At 55.4% G+C, this 19,026-nt stretch overlaps 1 protein-coding gene across 2 annotated transcripts; it reads left to right on the plus strand.

The window, feature by feature from the left end:
* The first annotated feature begins 631 nt into the window (after positions 1–631).
* On the plus strand, positions 632–16,509 carry EGLN2 (egl-9 family hypoxia inducible factor 2). 2 transcript variants are annotated; one of them, XM_083455901.1, is made up of 6 exons: positions 633–779; positions 1,490–2,203; positions 11,924–12,043; positions 14,739–14,875; positions 15,524–15,591; positions 15,867–16,509. In XM_083455901.1, the coding sequence occupies exons 2-6, from the start codon at positions 1,628–1,630 to the stop codon at positions 15,923–15,925; spliced, it is 960 nt and encodes a 319-aa protein (XP_083312027.1). In that variant the 5' UTR covers positions 633–779; positions 1,490–1,627; the 3' UTR covers positions 15,926–16,509. The 2 variants fall into 2 exon arrangements, with proteins under 2 accessions (XP_083312028.1, XP_083312027.1); XM_083455902.1 differs by lacking the exon at positions 11,924–12,043 and having other exon boundaries at positions 632–779.
* Positions 16,510–19,026: the final 2,517 nt, after the last annotated feature.

Here is a 19,026-nt window from a genome sequence, read left to right on the forward strand (position 1 = left end):
ACCCAGATATGCATTTAAATAAAAGCACACATTCTACTCATTTAAAAACACGCTGATTCCCGGACCGTCCGCGGGCCGGATTGAGAAGCCGACTGGGCCTTAGTTTGCCTACCCATGATCTAGAAACTGGCTTAAAAAAATAAAAATCTGCAGCTGCCAAGACGCTGTACCCTGGTACTGACCACCAATGCTGCATCTTCTCCCCCTTCTTTCCCATCGCAATAACACCGTGCAGAAGGCAGCAGACCCCCTGCATTGCAGCGGGTTGCGCTAGATGACCCGGTGGGGTCCCTTACAACGCCGCAATCCTATTGCCGAACGCTGCTGCCCTGCTCCAAAAAGGCGTAAGGAGAAGAAAGGTAGAAGGAACCCAAGGTTGCCCCCCGAGGGATGGGGAGAGCTGGCGAACTACAACTCCCATCCCCCTGGGATTTGTAGTCCGGGAGCCCCCCATCCCTTCTCCGACAGGCGCTCCTCTTCGGCCCGCCTCGCAGGGCCGGCGGTAGCGGGTCTCCGCGCGCGCCGCGCTCTGCACATGTTCAGAGAAGCGCCGCCACGCCTCCCCGGCCGAGCCTTTCGTCGGCGGCCGAGGCTCCTCCTCCCCGCGCAGCCGGGCTCGGGCTCGTCGGGCCGGCGAACAAAAGCGGAGGGCGGCGGAGGAGGAGGAGCGACGGAAGAAGGAGAAGGAGGAGAGGAGGAAGAAGAAGAGGCCTCGCGGCGGCCGGGGGCGCATTGAGGACTAGCCGCTTGCGACAACAGATCCCTGTCGGAGAGCCGAGGTACGAGGGACGGAATGGGGGACCCCCGGGTCACCAGGGGGCACAGGCTGGCCCCCCTAAATCCCTGGACCCCCTCTTCCCGGGGGGGGGGTGTTACCGCAATGGCTCCCCTGATCGCCCCCCTGCAGTCCTGGACCCCTCCTCCCGGGGAGCCCTCCCGCAATGCGCGCCCCTCTTTCAGACCCCCCAAAACAATCGCGCTGGTTCTCCGGCCAAGTTGGGAAACTCGCCTTTTCCTTGCGCGCGCGCGCAGGGGGTGCTTTTTGGGTGGCCCCGAGGCTGCTCTGTGTGTTTTTTTTGGGGGGGGGTCCCGGTCCCTCTTCTAGTCGCCCCCCTTTCCCTCTTTTTATTTTATCTCTGCCATTCCCACCCCATCCCTTTAACCAGGGAGCTGGGGGGGGGGTCCCCGCCGTCCTGGTTCTCCCTCCTTTAACCCCCCCTGCAAGGTGGATTCGGCTCAGAGAGGCAGCGGCTGGCCCTCCAGGTGAAGTCCGGGAGGGGGGTGGGTGGGTGGAATTTGAACCCATGTCCCCCAGCTCTGATCTCCACCGCAACCCTGCGAGGTAGGTCTGGCCGTGAAAGGCGGCAAACTGAGCCAAGTGGGACGATTTGAACCCGTGCCCAGAGCAGCCTGGGTGGGGAAGGGGATGTTGGCCTGGTGCGGATCTTGGCCTTGACCTTACCTGCCTTTCTCCCCCCCCCCATATTAGGCAAGGGGGCTGAGCACCCCAACAGCAACATGGCACCCCCAAGAGTTTCTTCTTCTCCGTGACCTGCCTTCCTGCCCCCACCTGAATCCGCCCTGGCCGCAAGATGGCGCCGGCCCCCGCCTGCTCCCGGGACATGCCATGGAGGAGTCGCGCCCACCGGACGCCGCGCTAGGGTTCCCCCCCTGCCAGAGGATGGGTCGGGGCAGCCAGGGCAGAGAGGCCTGCCCGCTGGAGGGCGAAGGGGCAGCCGTGGGGAGCCTCCTCCTGTTGGCACTCAACGGGCATCCGAAACGCCGTAGGGCAGAGCCCGGCAGCGACAACGACGACCCTGCAGGCGAAGGGGCGGCCAAGCGTCACCGAGAAGCCCCCCCGGACCCCCGGGCACCTCCCTCGGGGCACCTGGCGCTGGACTACGTGGTGCCCTGCATGAACTTTTACGGGATCTGCGTCAAGGACTCGTTCCTCGGGGAGGTTCTGGGCGCCCGGATTCTGACGGAGGTGGAGGGGCTGCACCGCAGTGGCAAGTTCCGCGACGGGCAGCTGGTCAGCCAGAGGGCGGTGCCCCCCCACGCCATCCGGGGGGACCAGATCGCCTGGGTGGAGGGCTGGGAGCCTGGGTGCCGCGCCATCGGAGAACTCATGGCCCACGTCGACCGGCTCATGCTTCAATGCGCCGGCAAGCTGGGCACCTACGACATCCGCGGACGGACCAAGGTGAGTTCCGGAGGGGCCCCCCAGGGCTCATCTAGTCCAACCCCTGCAATGCAGGACTCCCGGCTCTCTCTGTGCATGTGCAGAGTGCATTTCCCTCGCTGCGTAAAGTAGGTTCCTACAAAATGCTTTGCTTTCTTGTCCCTGCGTTGGCCTAGAGGGGGCACATCTTGCTTCCGGTGGGTGGGTGGGTGTCTGCATTGGCCTTTTGGAACTCTGCACGGGAGCAGAGGACTCTTTTTTTCTGCATTGCCCAGGTGTGAGGTGGCAGAGCGGGAGGGGGTTTGTGTCGTGTTGCGCCTGTGCTTCTGAATGCGCAGTGGGTGCAGACGTTTAGGTTGGGAAAGCCATCGATTCGCCCTGGAATTGTGTATTTGGAAGGGACCCCTAGGGGTCATCCATTCCAACCCACTGCAATGCAGCAATTGCGGCTGAAGAATCCCTGAGAGACGGCCGTCTGACCTCTGCTTAGAAACCTCTGCGGCTCCACCACCTTGGCAAGCCCTTCCTCGTAATAATATTGATCTTACCCCCTGAAACAGCAGAAAACAAGCTTGCCCCATCTTTATTCCTGCATGGCAGCGGGTTGGACTGGATGACCTTTGGGGGTCCCAGGTGTATGATTCTAGAATCACAGTACTGGTAGCATTGGAAGGGACCCCCAAGGTCATCCAGTCCAACCCGCTGCAAGGCAGGAATATTTCGCCCCACTTGGGGCTCGAACCCACAACTCTGAGATTAATTGTCTGAAATGTGATGTTGGGGCCCGGAGCTCCCCAAGGCTTTCCCCCGCTCTGTGCCCCCCCCCCCAGCAACAGCTGGACCTTTGGTGGAAACGCTCAGCTGCTGCGTAGGCTTGGCGACCTCTGGGCCAGCCAGGGCGGGTCCTGGGGGGTCCTGGGCCCTCCTGCATTTGGGGTGGGGGTCTGGGGAGGAGGAGGAGGAGGGGGCTCCCAGGACCCCTGGAGGTGTTGCATTGCAAGGGCACCCTTGCACACTCCGTGTTGCCTCTTTGGTGTGCCCGTTAGGGGTCACTAACTTATCCCGCCTGCCAGAGGGAGGTGGGAGCCTTTTCCTGTCTCTGGGGGGTGGATGGGGGTGTCTTTTTCCGCTTTCCTGGAAAGACAGAAGCTGGCAGAGGCAGTGTCGGCCGGACGAGAACTGTGTCTGTTGTGTAACTAGCGCACAGATAGTTGTGGGGTTCCTGGAGAAGGTGGATTTTGGAATCACTGTGGAATGCACAGCAGGGAAAGAGTGTCTCTGAGGACGTCTAGGGTGCATTTCTAAGAAACAGCAGCCAACTCACCCTCCTGCGTTCCTGGAACTGGGGGAGGAGCTGAGCCGCTTGGTGTTTGTGTGCTCTGTGGGGCAGGGAAGGGGGCTAGACAGTCTTGTGATGCTGCACCTATCATTTCCGCAAAGAACTTTGCCCCGCTCTCTCTCCTGTCGCAACCGGCGCCGTCATTCCGACCTTCTCCCAGGCCGCTGTTCCCTAAATCGTAGGATCGTTGAGTCGAAGGGCACCCCCAGCGGTCATCTAGCCCAACCCGCTTCAAGGCAGGAATCCCAGCGGAAGGGTCCCTGACAGGGGTCCCTTCAAACTCTGCTTCTTACTCTGCTTCAAACAGCCCTTCTTACTGTCAGAAAGTTCTTGTGGGTATTGAGTCGGAATCTGCTTTCTTGCAAGTTGAAGCCATGGGTTCGGATCCGTCCTTCCGGAGCAATCTGGGGTCTGGCTTGGTTGCTCTATTGAAAGGGAAAAGGGTTCTGCGTATTCTCAGAGGGCCCCTCACTTGCAAGTTATTTTTATTCTTTATTTATTAAATTTATATACCAACATTTTATCTGAAGATCACAGGGCAGTTGACAACATAAAAACACAAACAAACAAACAAACAAACAAACAAACAAACAAACAAGCACATTTAAAAGGCCATGGATAGTTTAACAGGCCAAGGCAATGTTTGTGCCTGGTGCCTTAAGATGCTCAGTGAAGTCCCCAGGCGAACCTCCCTTGGGAGCGCCTTCCACGAACGGGGAGCCACCCCACAAAAGGCCCTGCTCTCGTGCTGCCAGACCTCTCCTTCAGACGGGCATCGGATGATAACCAGAGGATCTGGGTGGGTTCATATGGGGAGAGGCTGCCCTTGAGATATTGCGGTTCCTCGGCAAAACCAGCCCAGAAACCGATTGGCAGCCGGTGCAGTCAGACTCCGTCCGTCTTGGCCCGGTGAGCAGCCTGGCGGCCCAATTCTGCTCCCGCTGGGGTTTCTGAGCCGTCCTTGGAGGAAGCCCCATGCAGAAGACCTTGCAGTAATCCAGAATAAATGCTGACAGCCATTTCCCTGCTGGGACCCTCTGCCTCAAACGAGTGCTGGGGCTTAGCTGCGAAGACTGCTTGGCTCAGAGCCATCCTGGAGAGCTCTTTGCGCCCGGATCGGTGTCAGGAGCCACCCAGGCTGACCCTGCGGCTTTTTTGGCAACCCCGGCTGCCCCCTTTTGTCACGGTCCCCGGCTGACCCCCGGCTGCCTCCCTCCCAGTGGCCAAAATCGCTGATGGAAGCCGATTTGCCGGACCAGCGCAGAGCTCTTCCCCTCTCGCCTCTTCCCTCTGTTTTTGCTTTTTCCTGCAAAGTTGGGAGGATCTTTTATTTTTGGGGGGTGGGTTGCAGGGGGCTGGGACGGGGGATGCAGCATTCGCCCCTGCAGGCAGCCCTGACTCTTTGCTCCCAGTAGGAAGAGGGATCTCTGAATTCTAGGAAAGGCCCAAGCTGCCTCCATCTCTTTCCTGGAATCAGAGAGAAATTTGCAGCCCTCCAGCTGTTACTGATCTGCAATGCCTGGCATTCTCCCTGCCTTCTGGGAGTTGGAATCTGATCGCATCTGGGGGGGGGGGTAGCTGCGGGCAGCATAATATTTTTTTGGGGGGGGCGAAGGTGTGGTAGAGCCAGTGGCGTAGCGTGGGGGGTGGATGGGGGGCCGGCCGCACTGGGCGCAACATCTGGGGGTTAGGGTTAGGGGGCGCAAATCCATGGGTTAGGGGCGCAAATTACTTGCCTTGCCCCGGGTGCTGACAACCCACGCTACGCCACTGGGTAGAGCCAGTGTTAGAAACCCAGATTTATAAGCGAATTGGAATGCCTGACTGCCATTTATTGGAATTTATTGTGATTTATTATGCATTTCATTCTACTCCGCTTCACGTTTTAAAGGGGAAAAAACACCTCAAAGCGGTTTATAACACATTAAAACATCAAATAAAACAATCCGGAATAAACCAGATTCAAGCTTCAAGGAAAATATTCTCTAAGTGACGTTTGGCTTTTTCTGTATTTATTCACCTACTTAGTTTCTTGAGCTGCCCCATAGCAGAAGTCCCTTAGGAAGCCATTGTGGTGTAGTGGTTAGAGCGTCGGACCTGGGAGATCAGGGTTCGAATCTCCGCTCTGTCATGAAGCTCACTGGGTCACCTTGGAGTCAGTTGCAGCCTTGTAACCTCCCTCGCCAGGGTCGTTGTAGGGAGCAGCTAGACTGGTGACGGGGAGCGGCCGCCATGACCACATAACACCGGTCTTGAAAGACCTACATTGGCTTCCAGTACGTTTCCGAGCACAAATCAAAGTGTTGGTGCTGACCTTGAAAGCCCTCAACAGCCTTGGTCCTGTATACCTGAAGGAGCATCTCCACCCCCATCATTCTGCCCGGACACTGAGGTCCAGCGCCGAGGGCCTTCTGGTGGTTCCCTCACTGAGAGATGCAAAGTGACAGGGAACCAGGCAGAGGGCCTTTTTGGTGGTGGCTCCTGCCCTGTGGAATGCCCTCCCACCAGATGTCAAAGAGATAAACAACTACCAGATTTTTAGAAGACATCTGAAGGCAGCCCTGTTCAAGGAAGTTTTTAATGTGTGACATTTTAATGTATTTTTAATCTTTGTTGGAAGCCGCCCAAAGTGGCTGGGGAACTACAAATAAATAATACTGATAATAATGATAATAATAATAATACAGTGGTACCTCAGGTTAAGAACTTAATTCGTTCCGGAGGTCTGTTCTTAACCTGAAACTGTTCTTAACCTGAAGCACCACTTTAGCTAATGGGGCCTCCCGCTGCTGCCACCATGCAATTTCTGTTCTCATCCTGAAGCAAAGTTCTTAACCCGAGGTACTATTTCTGGGTTAGCTGAGTCTGTAACCTGAAGCATCTGTAACCCGAGGTACCACTGTAATAATAATAATAATAATAATAATAATTAATAATACTAAACGGAGGAGGGGGTGAGCCATGTGCCAACTTGGCACCCAGAGATCTCCATCGGGTTGCAATCGGACCCAGGGCAGTTGCAAAACGTGCCTGGCGAATTTCGAACTCTGGACTGAGCGACCATGAAGCGGGCCTGTGCTCTGGGAGCTGCACCACTGTGGGGCTGGCTTGAGGGAGGCATGTTCTCTCCTCCGCCCCTAAGGGGTCGGGGGTGCCGGCTGGATTCCTGCATTGCGGGGAGTTGGACTAGATGGCCCCTGGGGGTCCCTCCCTTTTAGCAACTGAAAGGCAAGCGTATTAATTGAGGTGGAGCCCCCAGTGCCGTCCTCTCCAACGATCCCCTAATGCGGACGTCGCAATAAAATCCATAGGCACCTCTATTTTTACTGCAGAAGCTGCGATGCTGAGGCCTCCCCTCCTGCCCCACCAGCTTCCATGGGGCTCAGCTGTGTTGGCCCCCTTCTCACGCTTTGGAAAGTGCTCCTGCACAGACACCCTGGTGCAGGAGACTTGCCTTAGGCATGTTCCCACGGGGGCGGCAGCCTCAGGCCAAAGGGAGGTTCTTGCTGCCCAGGACTCCTGGGTCCTCTTCTTTGACCGTGGGGAGGGCCTGAGAGTCCAAAGTTTTTCCTTGCTGGGTTGCTGCCAGGATTTTCAAGCAGGTGCAGAAAGGGGGCAGGGGGAGGAAGCCCAAATTCCTGGATTCCAACCCCATCTCCCCAAAAAAGCCGGGGAGCAGCTGGGCGAGCCGATCCGATTTTATATTTTTATTCTGCTTTCCAGCAAACCCTGAGCTCCCTGTGACTCACAACAGCCTTTCGAAAAGCCACAGAGATCAAACGCAGCTGCAGATTCACCGCAGCAATTAATGCCGTTCGGTCGAGTCGCAGCCACTCCGAGCGTTGCCAGGATACTTCCTCCAGAAGGGTGGGAAATGGTCCAGAGTCTGCTTATCGCATCCTTTGTTCCCCTGCGCCCCCGCTGCGGTGGGTGCAAAAATGGAGGCCTTGCCAGCCTGCCAGAGAGCTGATTCTTGGCTTGACTCGGTGTGTGATTGTGTGGGGTCTCCCTCCACGTCCTGGCACGACCCCTGCCGGCGCCTAGCAAAGGGGAAACAGAGGCACAGCGGGCCACCCCCCCCTTCCCTCCTGGAGCGCAAAGGGGCTCATTATCTCGAGTCGTCTAAGGGCAGAGCTGAGCCGTGTCCTCGGCTGACCCCGCCGGCAGCCTTCCACGCTTTGGTCCGAGAGCAGATATCCTGCGTCACGGGGACTTCATGTCCTTGGTGCTACCAGGAATGCGAGGGAACAGGACGCACCAGCCTTTGGCCACCTGGGGGGCGGGGGGGGGGGAGAGATTACAACCTCTCTCGCCTCCTTCTCTGCCCCCCCCTTCTACTGTGGACTTTCTTGCAGGGTTGGGAAGGGGTGGGATTTTGGCCACTGGCTTTGCTTGCAACCCCAATTTATTTTTGTTTCTTTCTTGGGGGGCAGAGATCTGTTGGCCCCCCCTGCCCAGCGTCTCCCTCCTGGCCAGGCAGCAAACGGTGACCCTGCCTTGTCTCTCTCTCCACGCCCCCTCTACAAAATCTCAGGTGCCAGCCCTTTAATAATAATAATAATAATAATAATAATAATGCCCATTCATAGCCCAACCACCCTCCAATCTTAATAATAATAATAATAATAATAATAATAATAATAATAATAATAATAATAATAATTTTATTTAGATCCCACCCTCCCCAGCCGAAGCCGGGCTCAGAGCGGCTAACAACAGTAAAATGATAATACATTATAAAATCATTTCATTATAAAATTAATTCCAGTTAGATTTCATTTCTCAGGCTTTCTCCCCTCCAGAATTTTCTCTCCAGGGCTTTGACTTTTGAAGTAGTTTTGCTGTTCCTTTGCTTTCCAGCTGTTCCTTTGCTGTTCCTTTGCTTAGCAGCGGAGAGGGGCCCCTGGGCATACGCAGAATTCTTTTTGCTCCCGGTCGAGGGACCCTAAAAAGGTGTCGCGTGTTTTGGATTTGCACGTGGGGTGTTTGTGGGAGCGCATCCCGTCTTTGTCTTGCAGGGACGAGGGGCTCGCAGTGCGGGGAAGAAGCACCCCAAGGAAGTTGTGGGGGGAGAGAGCAAGCTCTTGGGGTCAGGAGCCCCCTGGCGGCCCCCCCGGGGACCCCTCCTCAAACTATTCTCAGGATAGAGGCTTGGCTTCTGCTGTGCTCAAAGGCAGGGGAGTTTTGTTCGTGTTTTTCATAAATTACAGTCACACCTCGGGTTGAAGTTGCTTCAGGTTGAGCGCCTTCGGGTTGCGCTCCGCAGTGACCCGGAAGTAACGGAGCGCGTTACTTCCGGGTTTCGCCACTCGCGCATGCGCGGACGGTCAAAATGACGTCATGCGCATGCGCGGAATCATGACCTGCGCAGACACAGGTTGCAGTTACTTCAGGATGCAAACAGGGCTCTGGAACGGATCCTGTTCTTCAATATACCACTGTATATTGAATTGTTTTTAATGTTGTGTTTTGATGCAGTAACCTACCCGGAGTCCCTTATGAGGAAGGGCAGGTTATCAATCAATTATCATTTTTAACTATAATTACCCTTGCTAACTATTTTAATTATTTTCAATTATTTTTATTAACTGCTGTTAATTATTTTTAAAATTATTTTCTAATCTAATGAATAATAATAATAATAATAATAATCAACTGAATCCTGAAAAGGCAGAGATGTGCTGTATCCCAGGTTCTCAAGTCTAGGTTGGGGGGCTGTGCTCCCCTGCACTTTGGGGGGGGGGCTCCTGGATTCCCCCCTGTCCCTGGGGGGCTCAGGTGGCCTCGGTATTGGGGACACACACACTTTTATCTCCATCTACAGCCCCTTTTGGACAGAGATGACTTGGCCACTTCAACTCCACACTCTGGCAATTTCCAGGCTGGATTACTGCAATGTGCTGCTCATGGGGCTGCCCTTGAAGACTGCTGGGAAACTTTGGTCGGTCCCAAACACGGCAGCCAGATTCCTGTCTAGGATTCTCTTTAGATCTCATATTAGCCCTGATTTAAAGCAGCTGCTCTGGTTGCCGGTTCTTTTCCGGACCTAATTTGAGGTCCTCTGTCCTCTTCCCCCATGATTTTCAACATCTACATGCAGCCGCTGGGAGAGATCATCAGGGGGTTTGGGCTGGGTGTTCATCCGTATGCGGATGATACCCAGCTCTACCTCTCTTTTAAATCGGAACCAGTGAAGGTGGTGAAGGTCCTGTGTGAGTGTCTGGAGGCGGTTGGAGGATGGATGGCGGCTAACAGATTGGGGTTGAATCCTGACAAGACAGAAGTACTGATTTGGGGGGACAGGAGGCGGGCTGGTGTGGAGGATTCCCTGGTCCTGAATGGGGTAACTGTGCCCCTGAAGGACCAGGTGCGCAGCCTGGGAGTCATTCTGGACTCACAGCTGTCCATGGAGGCACAGGTCAGTTCTGTGTCCAGGGTAGCTGTTTATCAGCTCCATCTGGTATAAAGGCTGAGACCCTCCCTGCCCTCAGACTGTCTCACCAGAGTGGTGCATGCTCTGGTTATCTCCCGCTTGGACTATTGCAGTGTGCTTTATCTGTGGCTACCTTTGAAGGTGACCCGGAAACTGCAACTAATCCAGAATGTGGCAGCTAGACTGGTGACTGGGTGTGGGCGCCGAGACCATATAACACTGGTCTTGAAAGACCTACATTGGCTCCCAGTACGTTTCCAAGCACAATTCAAAGTGTTGGTGCTGACCTTTCAAGCCCTCAACAGCCTTGGTCCTGTATACCTGAAGGAGCGTCTCCACCCCCATCGTTCTGCCCGGACACTGAGGTCCAGCGCCGAGGGCCTTCTGGTGGTTCCCTCACTGCGAGAAGCCAAGTTACAGGGAACCAGGCAGAGGGCCTTCTCGGTAGTGGCACCCGCCCTCTGGAACGCCCTCCCACCAGAAGAGAAAAATAACTACCAAACTTTTAGAAGACATCTGAAGGCAGCCCTGTTTAGGGAAGCTTTTAATGTTTAATAGGTTATTGTATTTTAGTGTTTTGTGGGAGGCCGCCCAGAGTGGCTGGGGAGTCCCAGCCAGATGGGCAGGGTATAAATAATGAATTATTATTATCATTATTATTTAAACACCTGCTCACGGGTGTTTAAAGCCCTGGGTGACTCGGGACCCCAGAACCTGAACGTATTGCCTCCTTTGCCGCAGACCCTTTTGGGTGCTGAGACGGGCACCTTGCTGGTTCCTCCGGCTGTAGGGGCTCCAGGTGGGTGGGTGGGTGGCAGCCCAGGGGGAGGAGAGGGTCTTCTCTTGAGGCCCCTTGGCTTGGGGACCCCCTCCCCACAGAGATGTGCCTGCCACATTCCTTGCACTGCTTTCATCTTTTGCTGAAGACTCACCTGTTTGCTCTGTCTCTCGGCACTCAAGGTGCATGTTTCTAGGGAAGCTATCCTAAACTGCTTTTAATAATGTGCTTTAAGTCTTGCATGTTAGGATGTCAGGGAGAAGGGCAGGCAAGGAACAGGTGGACAAAAAGGTAAAGGTAAAGGGACCCCTGACCGTTGGGTCCAGTCGTGGCCGACTCTGGGGTTGCGGCGCTCATCTCACTTTATTGGCCGAGGGAGCCGGCGTACAGCTTCCGGGTCATGCGGCCAGCATGACTAAGCCGCTTCTGGCGAACCAGAGCAGCGCACGGAAACGCCGTTTACCTTCCCGCCGGAGCGGTACCTATTTATCTACTTGCACTTTGAGGTGCTTTCGAACTGCTAGGTTGGCAGGAGCAGGGACTGAGCAACGGGAGCTCACCCTGTCGCGGGGATTTGAACCGCCGACCTTCTGGTTGGCAAGCCCTAGGCTCTGTGGTTTAACCCACAGCGCCACCCACAGCTGGCAAATTCCTGCCTTTCTCGGGGTTGGTATAGATGATCCCTGGGGTCCCTTCCAACTCGAACATGCCAAGATTCCATGAAAGGATTTGGTATTTCTGCCCAAGTGGTTCCGGACTCTGACTTGGGTTGTTTTAACAATCTCACACCCCCAAATTCCTTGTGTCTGCCTGCCTGCCTGCCTCCCTCTCCCATTTCCTTTCCTGCTCGCCCCCCCCATGCATGCTGCCCCCTAGGAAAAGCTACAGACTGGCCTCCTCCACTGTTGCCCACCCGGCCCCAGAGTGGGGGTTGCTAGGGGGTGGCCGCTTTGCAAATTCAGCTCCCCATCTGCCCCATGCAGACCGCTTTCCAAAAGGGAGAATACGGGCTTTGGCTCCTTGTTTTTGCTTCCTGGTCGCCTGGAGGCGGCTCTCCCTTCTCCATAGGCGAGCCGGGAGGCGGAGCTCCTGGCAGGGGGGCGGAGCTGGGAAGAGGCGGTCCTGGAGCTGTGTTTGGTCCGACCCCTGGCATTGACCCCTCCCTCCTCTCCCTTCCCCCCTCCCCTCCAGGCCATGGTGGCATGTTACCCCGGCAACGGCAGGGGGTACCTGCGCCACGTGGACAACCCTCACGGAGACGGGCGCTGCGTCACTTGCATCTATTACCTAAACCGGCACTGGGACAGCAAGGTACGTGGGGGAGGGGGGGTCTCTGCACCTGCCACCTGCCCCTCTGTCCACCCCCCCAGTCTCATGCATGGCACATGTTTCCTCTTCCCCGACGCCCTGCCCTCCGTTCTGTGCCCCTTCCTCTGCCCCCTCCAGCAGGCAAAACTCCTGTGCTCAGGGGGCCAACCCTGCGGAGTAGGACGCCTGGGTTCCCCCAGCAGCCTAGGACTCCGGGGTCCTGCTCTCGGCTTGCGGAAGAAGAAAGTTTGGAGGCAAAAGACGCAGGGCTCAGTCCTGGGACCACGAGAAGCACCGATAGAAAGCGTGTGCCTCTGAGCATATGCAGAGTGCCTGCCCAGTGTCGGCGGACTGCAGGGACTGGGCTTCGACTGTCTGGTGAGCACGGAAAGCCCCAGCCAAAGTCTTTTGGCCATGGGGTCTTTCCGCCAGGACTCCTGGGTTCTTTCTGTTGCGGAGGCTCAGCGGAGAGCTTATGAAAGGGGAAGGTCTCTGCTGAGAGTGGGCCTGATCCGTGAAGCTTCTGGTCCAACCTCCTGTCCTCACAGTGGCCAAAGAGCCCATAGAACCTAGGAATCGTGATAGACTGCTCCCGACGCTGGAGGTTCCATAAGAGCAAAAGAAGAGCCTGGTTGCTGGATCAGGCCAAAGGGGGCCCATCATCGAGTCCGGCATCCTGTCCTCACAGCAGCCCACCAGATGCCCATTATGCAAAACCAGCAAGCAGGATCCAAGCACAAGAGCAACTCCTGGGGTTTCCAGACACTGGGATTCAGAGGCTGAGCAGAGCCTTTGCAGCCAGTAGCCACCAAGAGCCTTACTGATTTCCATGAATTTGTCTGCTATTTTGAAGCTGTGGCCCTCACTCCCTCCAGTGGCAGAGAGTTCCACAGTCTATGTGGCACACGAAGAAGAATTTCCTATCATCTGTCCTGAATGTTCCGACTTGGCGTTATGAGAGAAGGAGAAAAACGTCCGTCACGTCACATCTTAAGTCGGCTTTTCCCGAAACAGAGGAGCCCCAAATGCTGCAACCGTTTTCCCGTAGGGGAAATTCCCTGGCTCTGTTCTGGGGTTGCAAGACAGATGCGAACCCTCAAGCTACCTAGTCCAACATTGTGAACTCCCCCCAACTTGGCCAACCAGATACTCCTGGGGAAAACCCCTCAGGGCAACCGCCCTCCTCTCTAAATGAGTATTCATGTGGTAGACTGCTTTTAAGCCTGGAGGTTCCATTTTCGCCATCCCGGATAAAAGTCCTGGAGCGAGGGAACCTCCCCATCCGTTTTGCAGCAGGGAATGGGGAATTCTTCCCCGGGTTTGGAGAGTGGAGGGGTGTGTGTGTGTGTGTGTAGGGGGGGAGAGACTCTGTCTGTCCCCCCCACCCCCTTTCAATATTCCTGATTTCCCGTCATCTCTGATCCTTGCTCATGCCAGCTGGGGCTGATGAGAGTTGGAGGCCCATATTTCTAGGAAAGAGACTGAGAATAAAAACGCCCAAATCACAAGGCCGTTTTGCAAAAGCTGTGGTGCAACCGGATTGGGGGTCCAGTGCCCCGTTCTGGTTGCCTCGTCTCAAAATGGATATTGCAGAAAAGGTTGCAGAGTTCGGGACTTTTCAGGAAAGGCAACCGAGAGGCAGGGATGCTTTAGCTGAGATTCCTGCATTGCAGGGGGTTGGACTAGAAGACCTTTGGGGTCCCTTCCAACCTGACAAGTTTTTAGTCTCCCCCCATACCCAATAACACTAGAACTGATTGATTGATTGAATGAATTTATATACCGCCCTATACCTGAAGGTCTCAGGGCAAGTTCACAGAAAAGAACTCAAGGGCCTATGATGAAGATTCAGGATGGATAAGTCTTTCTTCACGCAGCAGGGAGTTAAACTGTGGAACTCCCTTCCACTAGACGCAGCATCGGCCAGCAGCTTGGATGTCTATCAGAGAGGATTGGACCAATTCCCAGAGGAAGAGGAGAGGGCTTTGGGTGGCTCCCAGCCGGGATAGTTGTGCTCAGCCCTGGAGGCAGAGAACCCCAGGAGCGGAGAAGGGTCTTGTGTTCGAATTCTGTTGGGGGTTACCCCAGGCATCTGTTCAGCCGCTGTGAGAACAGGATGCTGGCCTGATCCATCCTTCAGACTCTTCTTCTATTCCTACTTGCATTGGGTGGGGTGGGGGCTATGGGTGCCCACCCCCTAACCTGGATCTCCAGGCAGCCCTGTTTAGGGAAGCTTTTAATATATGATGGGTTTTAATATTTTGTTGGATGCTGCCAAGAGTGGCTGGGGAAACCCAGCCAGATGGGCGGGGTATAAATAATAAATTATTGTTATTATTCCACATCCAAGGTGCTCCCACTTGCACCCCGGAGCAACCGGGGCCCCAATCCCTGGCTAGAGCATCGCCCCAGCCTCCTGCCCCCAGGCCCCCTCCTTGAGCTGTCGCGCTTGCCCTTCCATGCCCCAGATGCACCCATAGGACCGTCTCTTTGAGCTCCCTGAATGCCCAGTCACGAAGTCCTCTTGCAGAGGGGCACGCAATATTCTCACGCCCCCACCCAAGGGTGCCTGGGAGGGGCAGGAGGTGAATGAACGACTTGGGGGTCAGTTTCCCGCTGCCCAAGGCAGCATGCCCAAAGGACTCTGCCTGAGGTCCATCTGCGAAGGGACCCTCTGACGTCTCCCCGTCTGTGCCAGGTTCACGGTGGGATTCTGCAGATCTACCCTGAAGGACGCTCTGTGGTGGCCAACATCGAGCCCATCTTTGACCGGCTGCTCATCTTCTGGTCCGACCGGCGCAACCCCCACGAAGTGAAGCCGGCCTACGCCACCAGGTAACGGGGAGGGGTGGGCAAGAGAAGTTGATGAACTATGTGGAACTGGCAAAAATGGTCCTGAATGGGGTGACTGTGCCCCTGAAGGACCAGGTGCGCAGCCTGGGAGTCATTTTGGACTCACAGCGGTCCATGGAGGCGCAGGTCCATTCTGTGTCCAGGGCAGCTGTTTACCAGCTCCATCTGGTACGCAGGATGAGACCCTCCCTGCCTACAGACTGTCTCGCCAGAGTGGTGCATGCTCTCGTTTTCTCCCGCTTGGACTACTGCAATGCGCTCTACGTGGGGCTACCTTTGAAGGTGACTCGGAAACTGCAACTAATCCAGAATGCAGGGGAAGGGGATCAAGTTGATTCCAAGCCAAAGGCCAGGCGGAACAACTCTGTCTTACAGGCCCTGCGGACAGAAATCAGATCCTGCAGAAGGGAGAGGTGTCTCTGTGTGGCTCTGGCTTCCCCAGTTGCATTTTAGTGCCTGGGATGGGGAACTAGGACTGCCCCCCAGTTCCTCCCCAGTTATTCCCATTGGGACTGGGAGCGGTTGCCCTGCAGAAGCCCCACCGAGCCGAGCACGAGCCGTGCGAGAGCTCAGCTCCTCGGCACCGCACAGGATCCGTGCAAAACTGTCACCGCTCTGCTTTCCCCCTAGGTATGCCATCACCATCTGGTATTTTGACGCCAAGGAGCGGGCAGAAGCCAAAGGGAGGCACCAAATGGGTACGTGGATGGGCAAGTAGGTGCTGGGGGTCACCGGCACCGGGGAGTAGGGTGGGGGCAGCCGGGGCACAGAGGGCAAGCCCACAGACCGACTGCTAGCGCTTGGGGCTCCGTTGGCGCTGGTGCGGGAAAAGGACTTCTGAGCGCGTGCAGAGTTCCTCCCCTCTGCACAGCCTCCTGGAACTGGGTGAGGGTGGCAGGGCCCCCCAAAAAGTCCCTTTTGCAGAAAAGCTGACTTCTTTGGGGTGACCTTTGTTCTCCCCCCCCCCCCAAAGCTCAGAAGAAGGCGGCAGAGCCCTCTCCCGGCGGGGCACAGGAAAACGGGCCGACTTGACGGACAGCCGTGCGTTGCCGCCGTGGGATCCCGACTGCCAAAGACTCTGCGCTCTCTTTGGCCATTTCAAGCTGCCTGTCGCCGCCTTTGCTGCCGCCTGTGTCCGCTGCCGCTGCCCCCCCCAAATCCGGCTGGCTGCAGCTGGAAGGCCTTTGACCACAGCCCAGGAGGAGAGGAAGATGATGATGATGAAGAAGAAGAAGAAAAAGGGGGCTGTCGAGAGGCAGCTGGAGGTTGAGAAGAAAGGGTGTGCGTTTGTGTGTGTGTGTTTGTGTGAATGGTGTGCGTGTGTAGGTGCAGCCCCCCCCCCCAGGGAGAGGGTGGCCTTTGTGTTTTCCTTCTGTCACGTCGGAAGGGACCCCCGGGTGCCGGGAAACCCTTGTCCAGCAGGACCCTCCCGGTCTCCCCCTGCCTGCCCCCAGCGTCAGCGCTTGGTCCTGCTCATTTTAATCCATCTGCGAAATGAGAGAGAGAACGAGGGAGCAGGAAACGAGGGAGTGCGGAAGAGCAGAAAAAGAGAGGGGTGGCGAGAGAATGAGCCGCCCCGTGGATGAGACGGAATAAACATCAGCTCATGGAAAAGACCTCAGGCTTGTCTGTTTTTGGGGAATAGGGGTGGGGGGGCAGAAGAGGGAGCCAGGGCTCTTGGACACCCCCCCTCTTCTGCTCTGGGAAAGGGGTGGGGGGCATTTGAGCTGCTCGCTTGTCACACTTGTGGGTCTAAAGCAGGCATCCCCAAACTCGGCCCTCCAGCTGTTTTGGGACTACAACTCCCATCGTCCCTAGCTAGCAGGACCAGTGGTCAGGGATGATGGGAATTGTAGTCTCAAAAAAACATCTGATTTAGAGTTGTCCCCATCTCATCCTCTGAAGTCCCTGCGCCCCCATTTCTCGGTGGAACGTGGATTTAATTATCTGCACTTGTATCCAACCTTTTCTCCAGGTTGCTCAAGGTACATACTGTATTTTTTGCTCTATAAGACTCACTTTTTCCCTCCTAAAAAGTAAGGGGAAATGTGTGTGCATCTTATGGAGCGAATGCAGGCTGCGCAGCTATCCCAGAAGCCAGAACAGCAAGAGGGATTGCTGCTTTCACTGTGTAGCGATCCCTCTTGCTGTTCTGGCTTCTGAGATTCAGAATATTTTTTTTTCTTGTTTTCCTCCTGGTGCGTCTTATAAAGCGAAAAATACGGTAGTTCTCCTTCCTCCTTATTTAATTCCCACAACAACAAGTCTGTGAGTTCCAGGGTAAGGAGAGATAGAAATTCTCTCTCTCTGTAGAATAGCAGAATTGGAAAGGCTCCCCAGGGATCATCTAGTCTGACCCCCTGCAATCCATGACAGATGGACAGACACCGAACCTTTGCTCAAAAACCTCCAAGGAAGGAGAGTCCACCGCCGTCCGAGAGAATCCGTTCCACTGTCAAACAGCTCTTACTGATGTCAAAATATTTCTCCTGAAGTTTAGTCAGAATCTCCTCTCTCATAATTTGAAGCCATTGGTTTGGGTTCGAGTCACGCCCTCCAGAGCAGGAGAAAACAAGTTTGCTCCATCTTCGTGTGACAGCCCTTGAGATATTGGAAGATGGCTCTCGTATCGCCTCACAGTCTCCTCTTTTCCAGGTTAAACATACCCAGCTCCTTCAACCGTTCCTCATCAGGCTCAGTTTCCAGACCCTTGATCAGGGGTCAGCAAACTTTTTCAACAGGGGGCCGGTCTACTGTCCCTCAGACCTTGTGGGGGGCCGGACTGTAATTTGGAAGGTGGGGGGGGGGGGAATGAACGAATTCCTATGCCCCACAAATAACCCAGAGATGCATTTTAAATAAAAGCACACATTCAGGTTGAAGTTGCTTCAGGTTGAACGTTTTCAGGTTACACTCCGCAGCGATGCGTTCAGTTACTTCCGGGTTTCGCCTCTCACGCATGCGCAGATGGTCAAAATGATGTCACGCGTGTGCGCAGAAGCGGCGAATTGCATGCGCAGGTCGTGGGTTATGTTCGCTTCAGGATGCGAACGGGTCTCCAGAATGGATCCCATTTGTATCCAGAGGTACCAGTGTATAAGGACACATTCTACTCATGTAAAAACACACAGATTCACAGACTGTCCGCGGGCCGGATTTAGAAGGCGATTGGGCTGGATCCGGCCCCCGGGCTTTAGTTTACCTACCCATGGCCTTGATCATCTTGGTCACCCTCCTCTGCGCACCTTCCAGCTTGTCAATATCCTTCAAGCTGGGCAAAGACTCCAGGTGGGATCTGACCAAAGCAATAAAACATTTCCAAAATTGCCACTGCACATTTAAACTGGCATGTGCAAGTTTGCTGTGCTAAATGGCCCTGCACATTGATTGCTGGATGCTCCCAGGACAGTATAAATCCCTGGATTTTGGTTTAGGAAAAGGGTCCGTAGAGGAAGAAGGTTCAGGCAGGAAAAGTGCCTTTGACCTGACTTGGAAGGTGTGAGGAACGAGATGGCCAGCATGTCGAGAGATCCTGGGCTGCAGAAAGGAGGTAAAGGTAAAGGGACCCCTGACCGTTAGGTCCAGTCGTGACCGACTCTGGGGTTGCGGCGCTCATCTCGCTTTATTGGCCAAGGGAGCTGGCGTACAGCTTCCGGGTCATGTGGCCAGCATGACTAAGCCGCTTTCTGGCGAACCAGAGCAGCGCACGGAAATGCCATTTACCCTCCCGCCAGAGAGGTACCTATTTATCTACTTGCACTTTGACGTGCTTTTGAACTGCTAGGTTGGCAGGAGCAGGGACCGGGCAACAGGAGCTCACCCCGTCGCGGGGATTCGAACCGCTGACCTTCTGATCGGCAAGCCCTAGGCTCTGTGGTTTAACCCACAGCGCCACCCGCGTCCCGCAGAAAGGAGAGAAAAACCTAATTTAGGCAAGCCCCAAAGCTGCATTTTAATGTTGGCCCAGGACAACTTGGAAAACATCGAAACCCTGAAGAGTTCTCCTGACCATGTACAGAGAGCGCTTCCCTCGGCAGGGAGCAATCGCTCAGCTGGGCTTCGGGGAAGCAACTTTGAGGGTGGCGAGCGTCACGTTCAGATAGGTCTGAAGAGGAACCAGCGAGTGGGGCTGT

This window comes from Podarcis tiliguerta, assembly GCF_965153285.1.
Source record: "Podarcis tiliguerta genome assembly, chromosome: 8".
Lineage (NCBI taxonomy): Eukaryota > Metazoa > Chordata > Lepidosauria > Squamata > Lacertidae > Podarcis > Podarcis tiliguerta.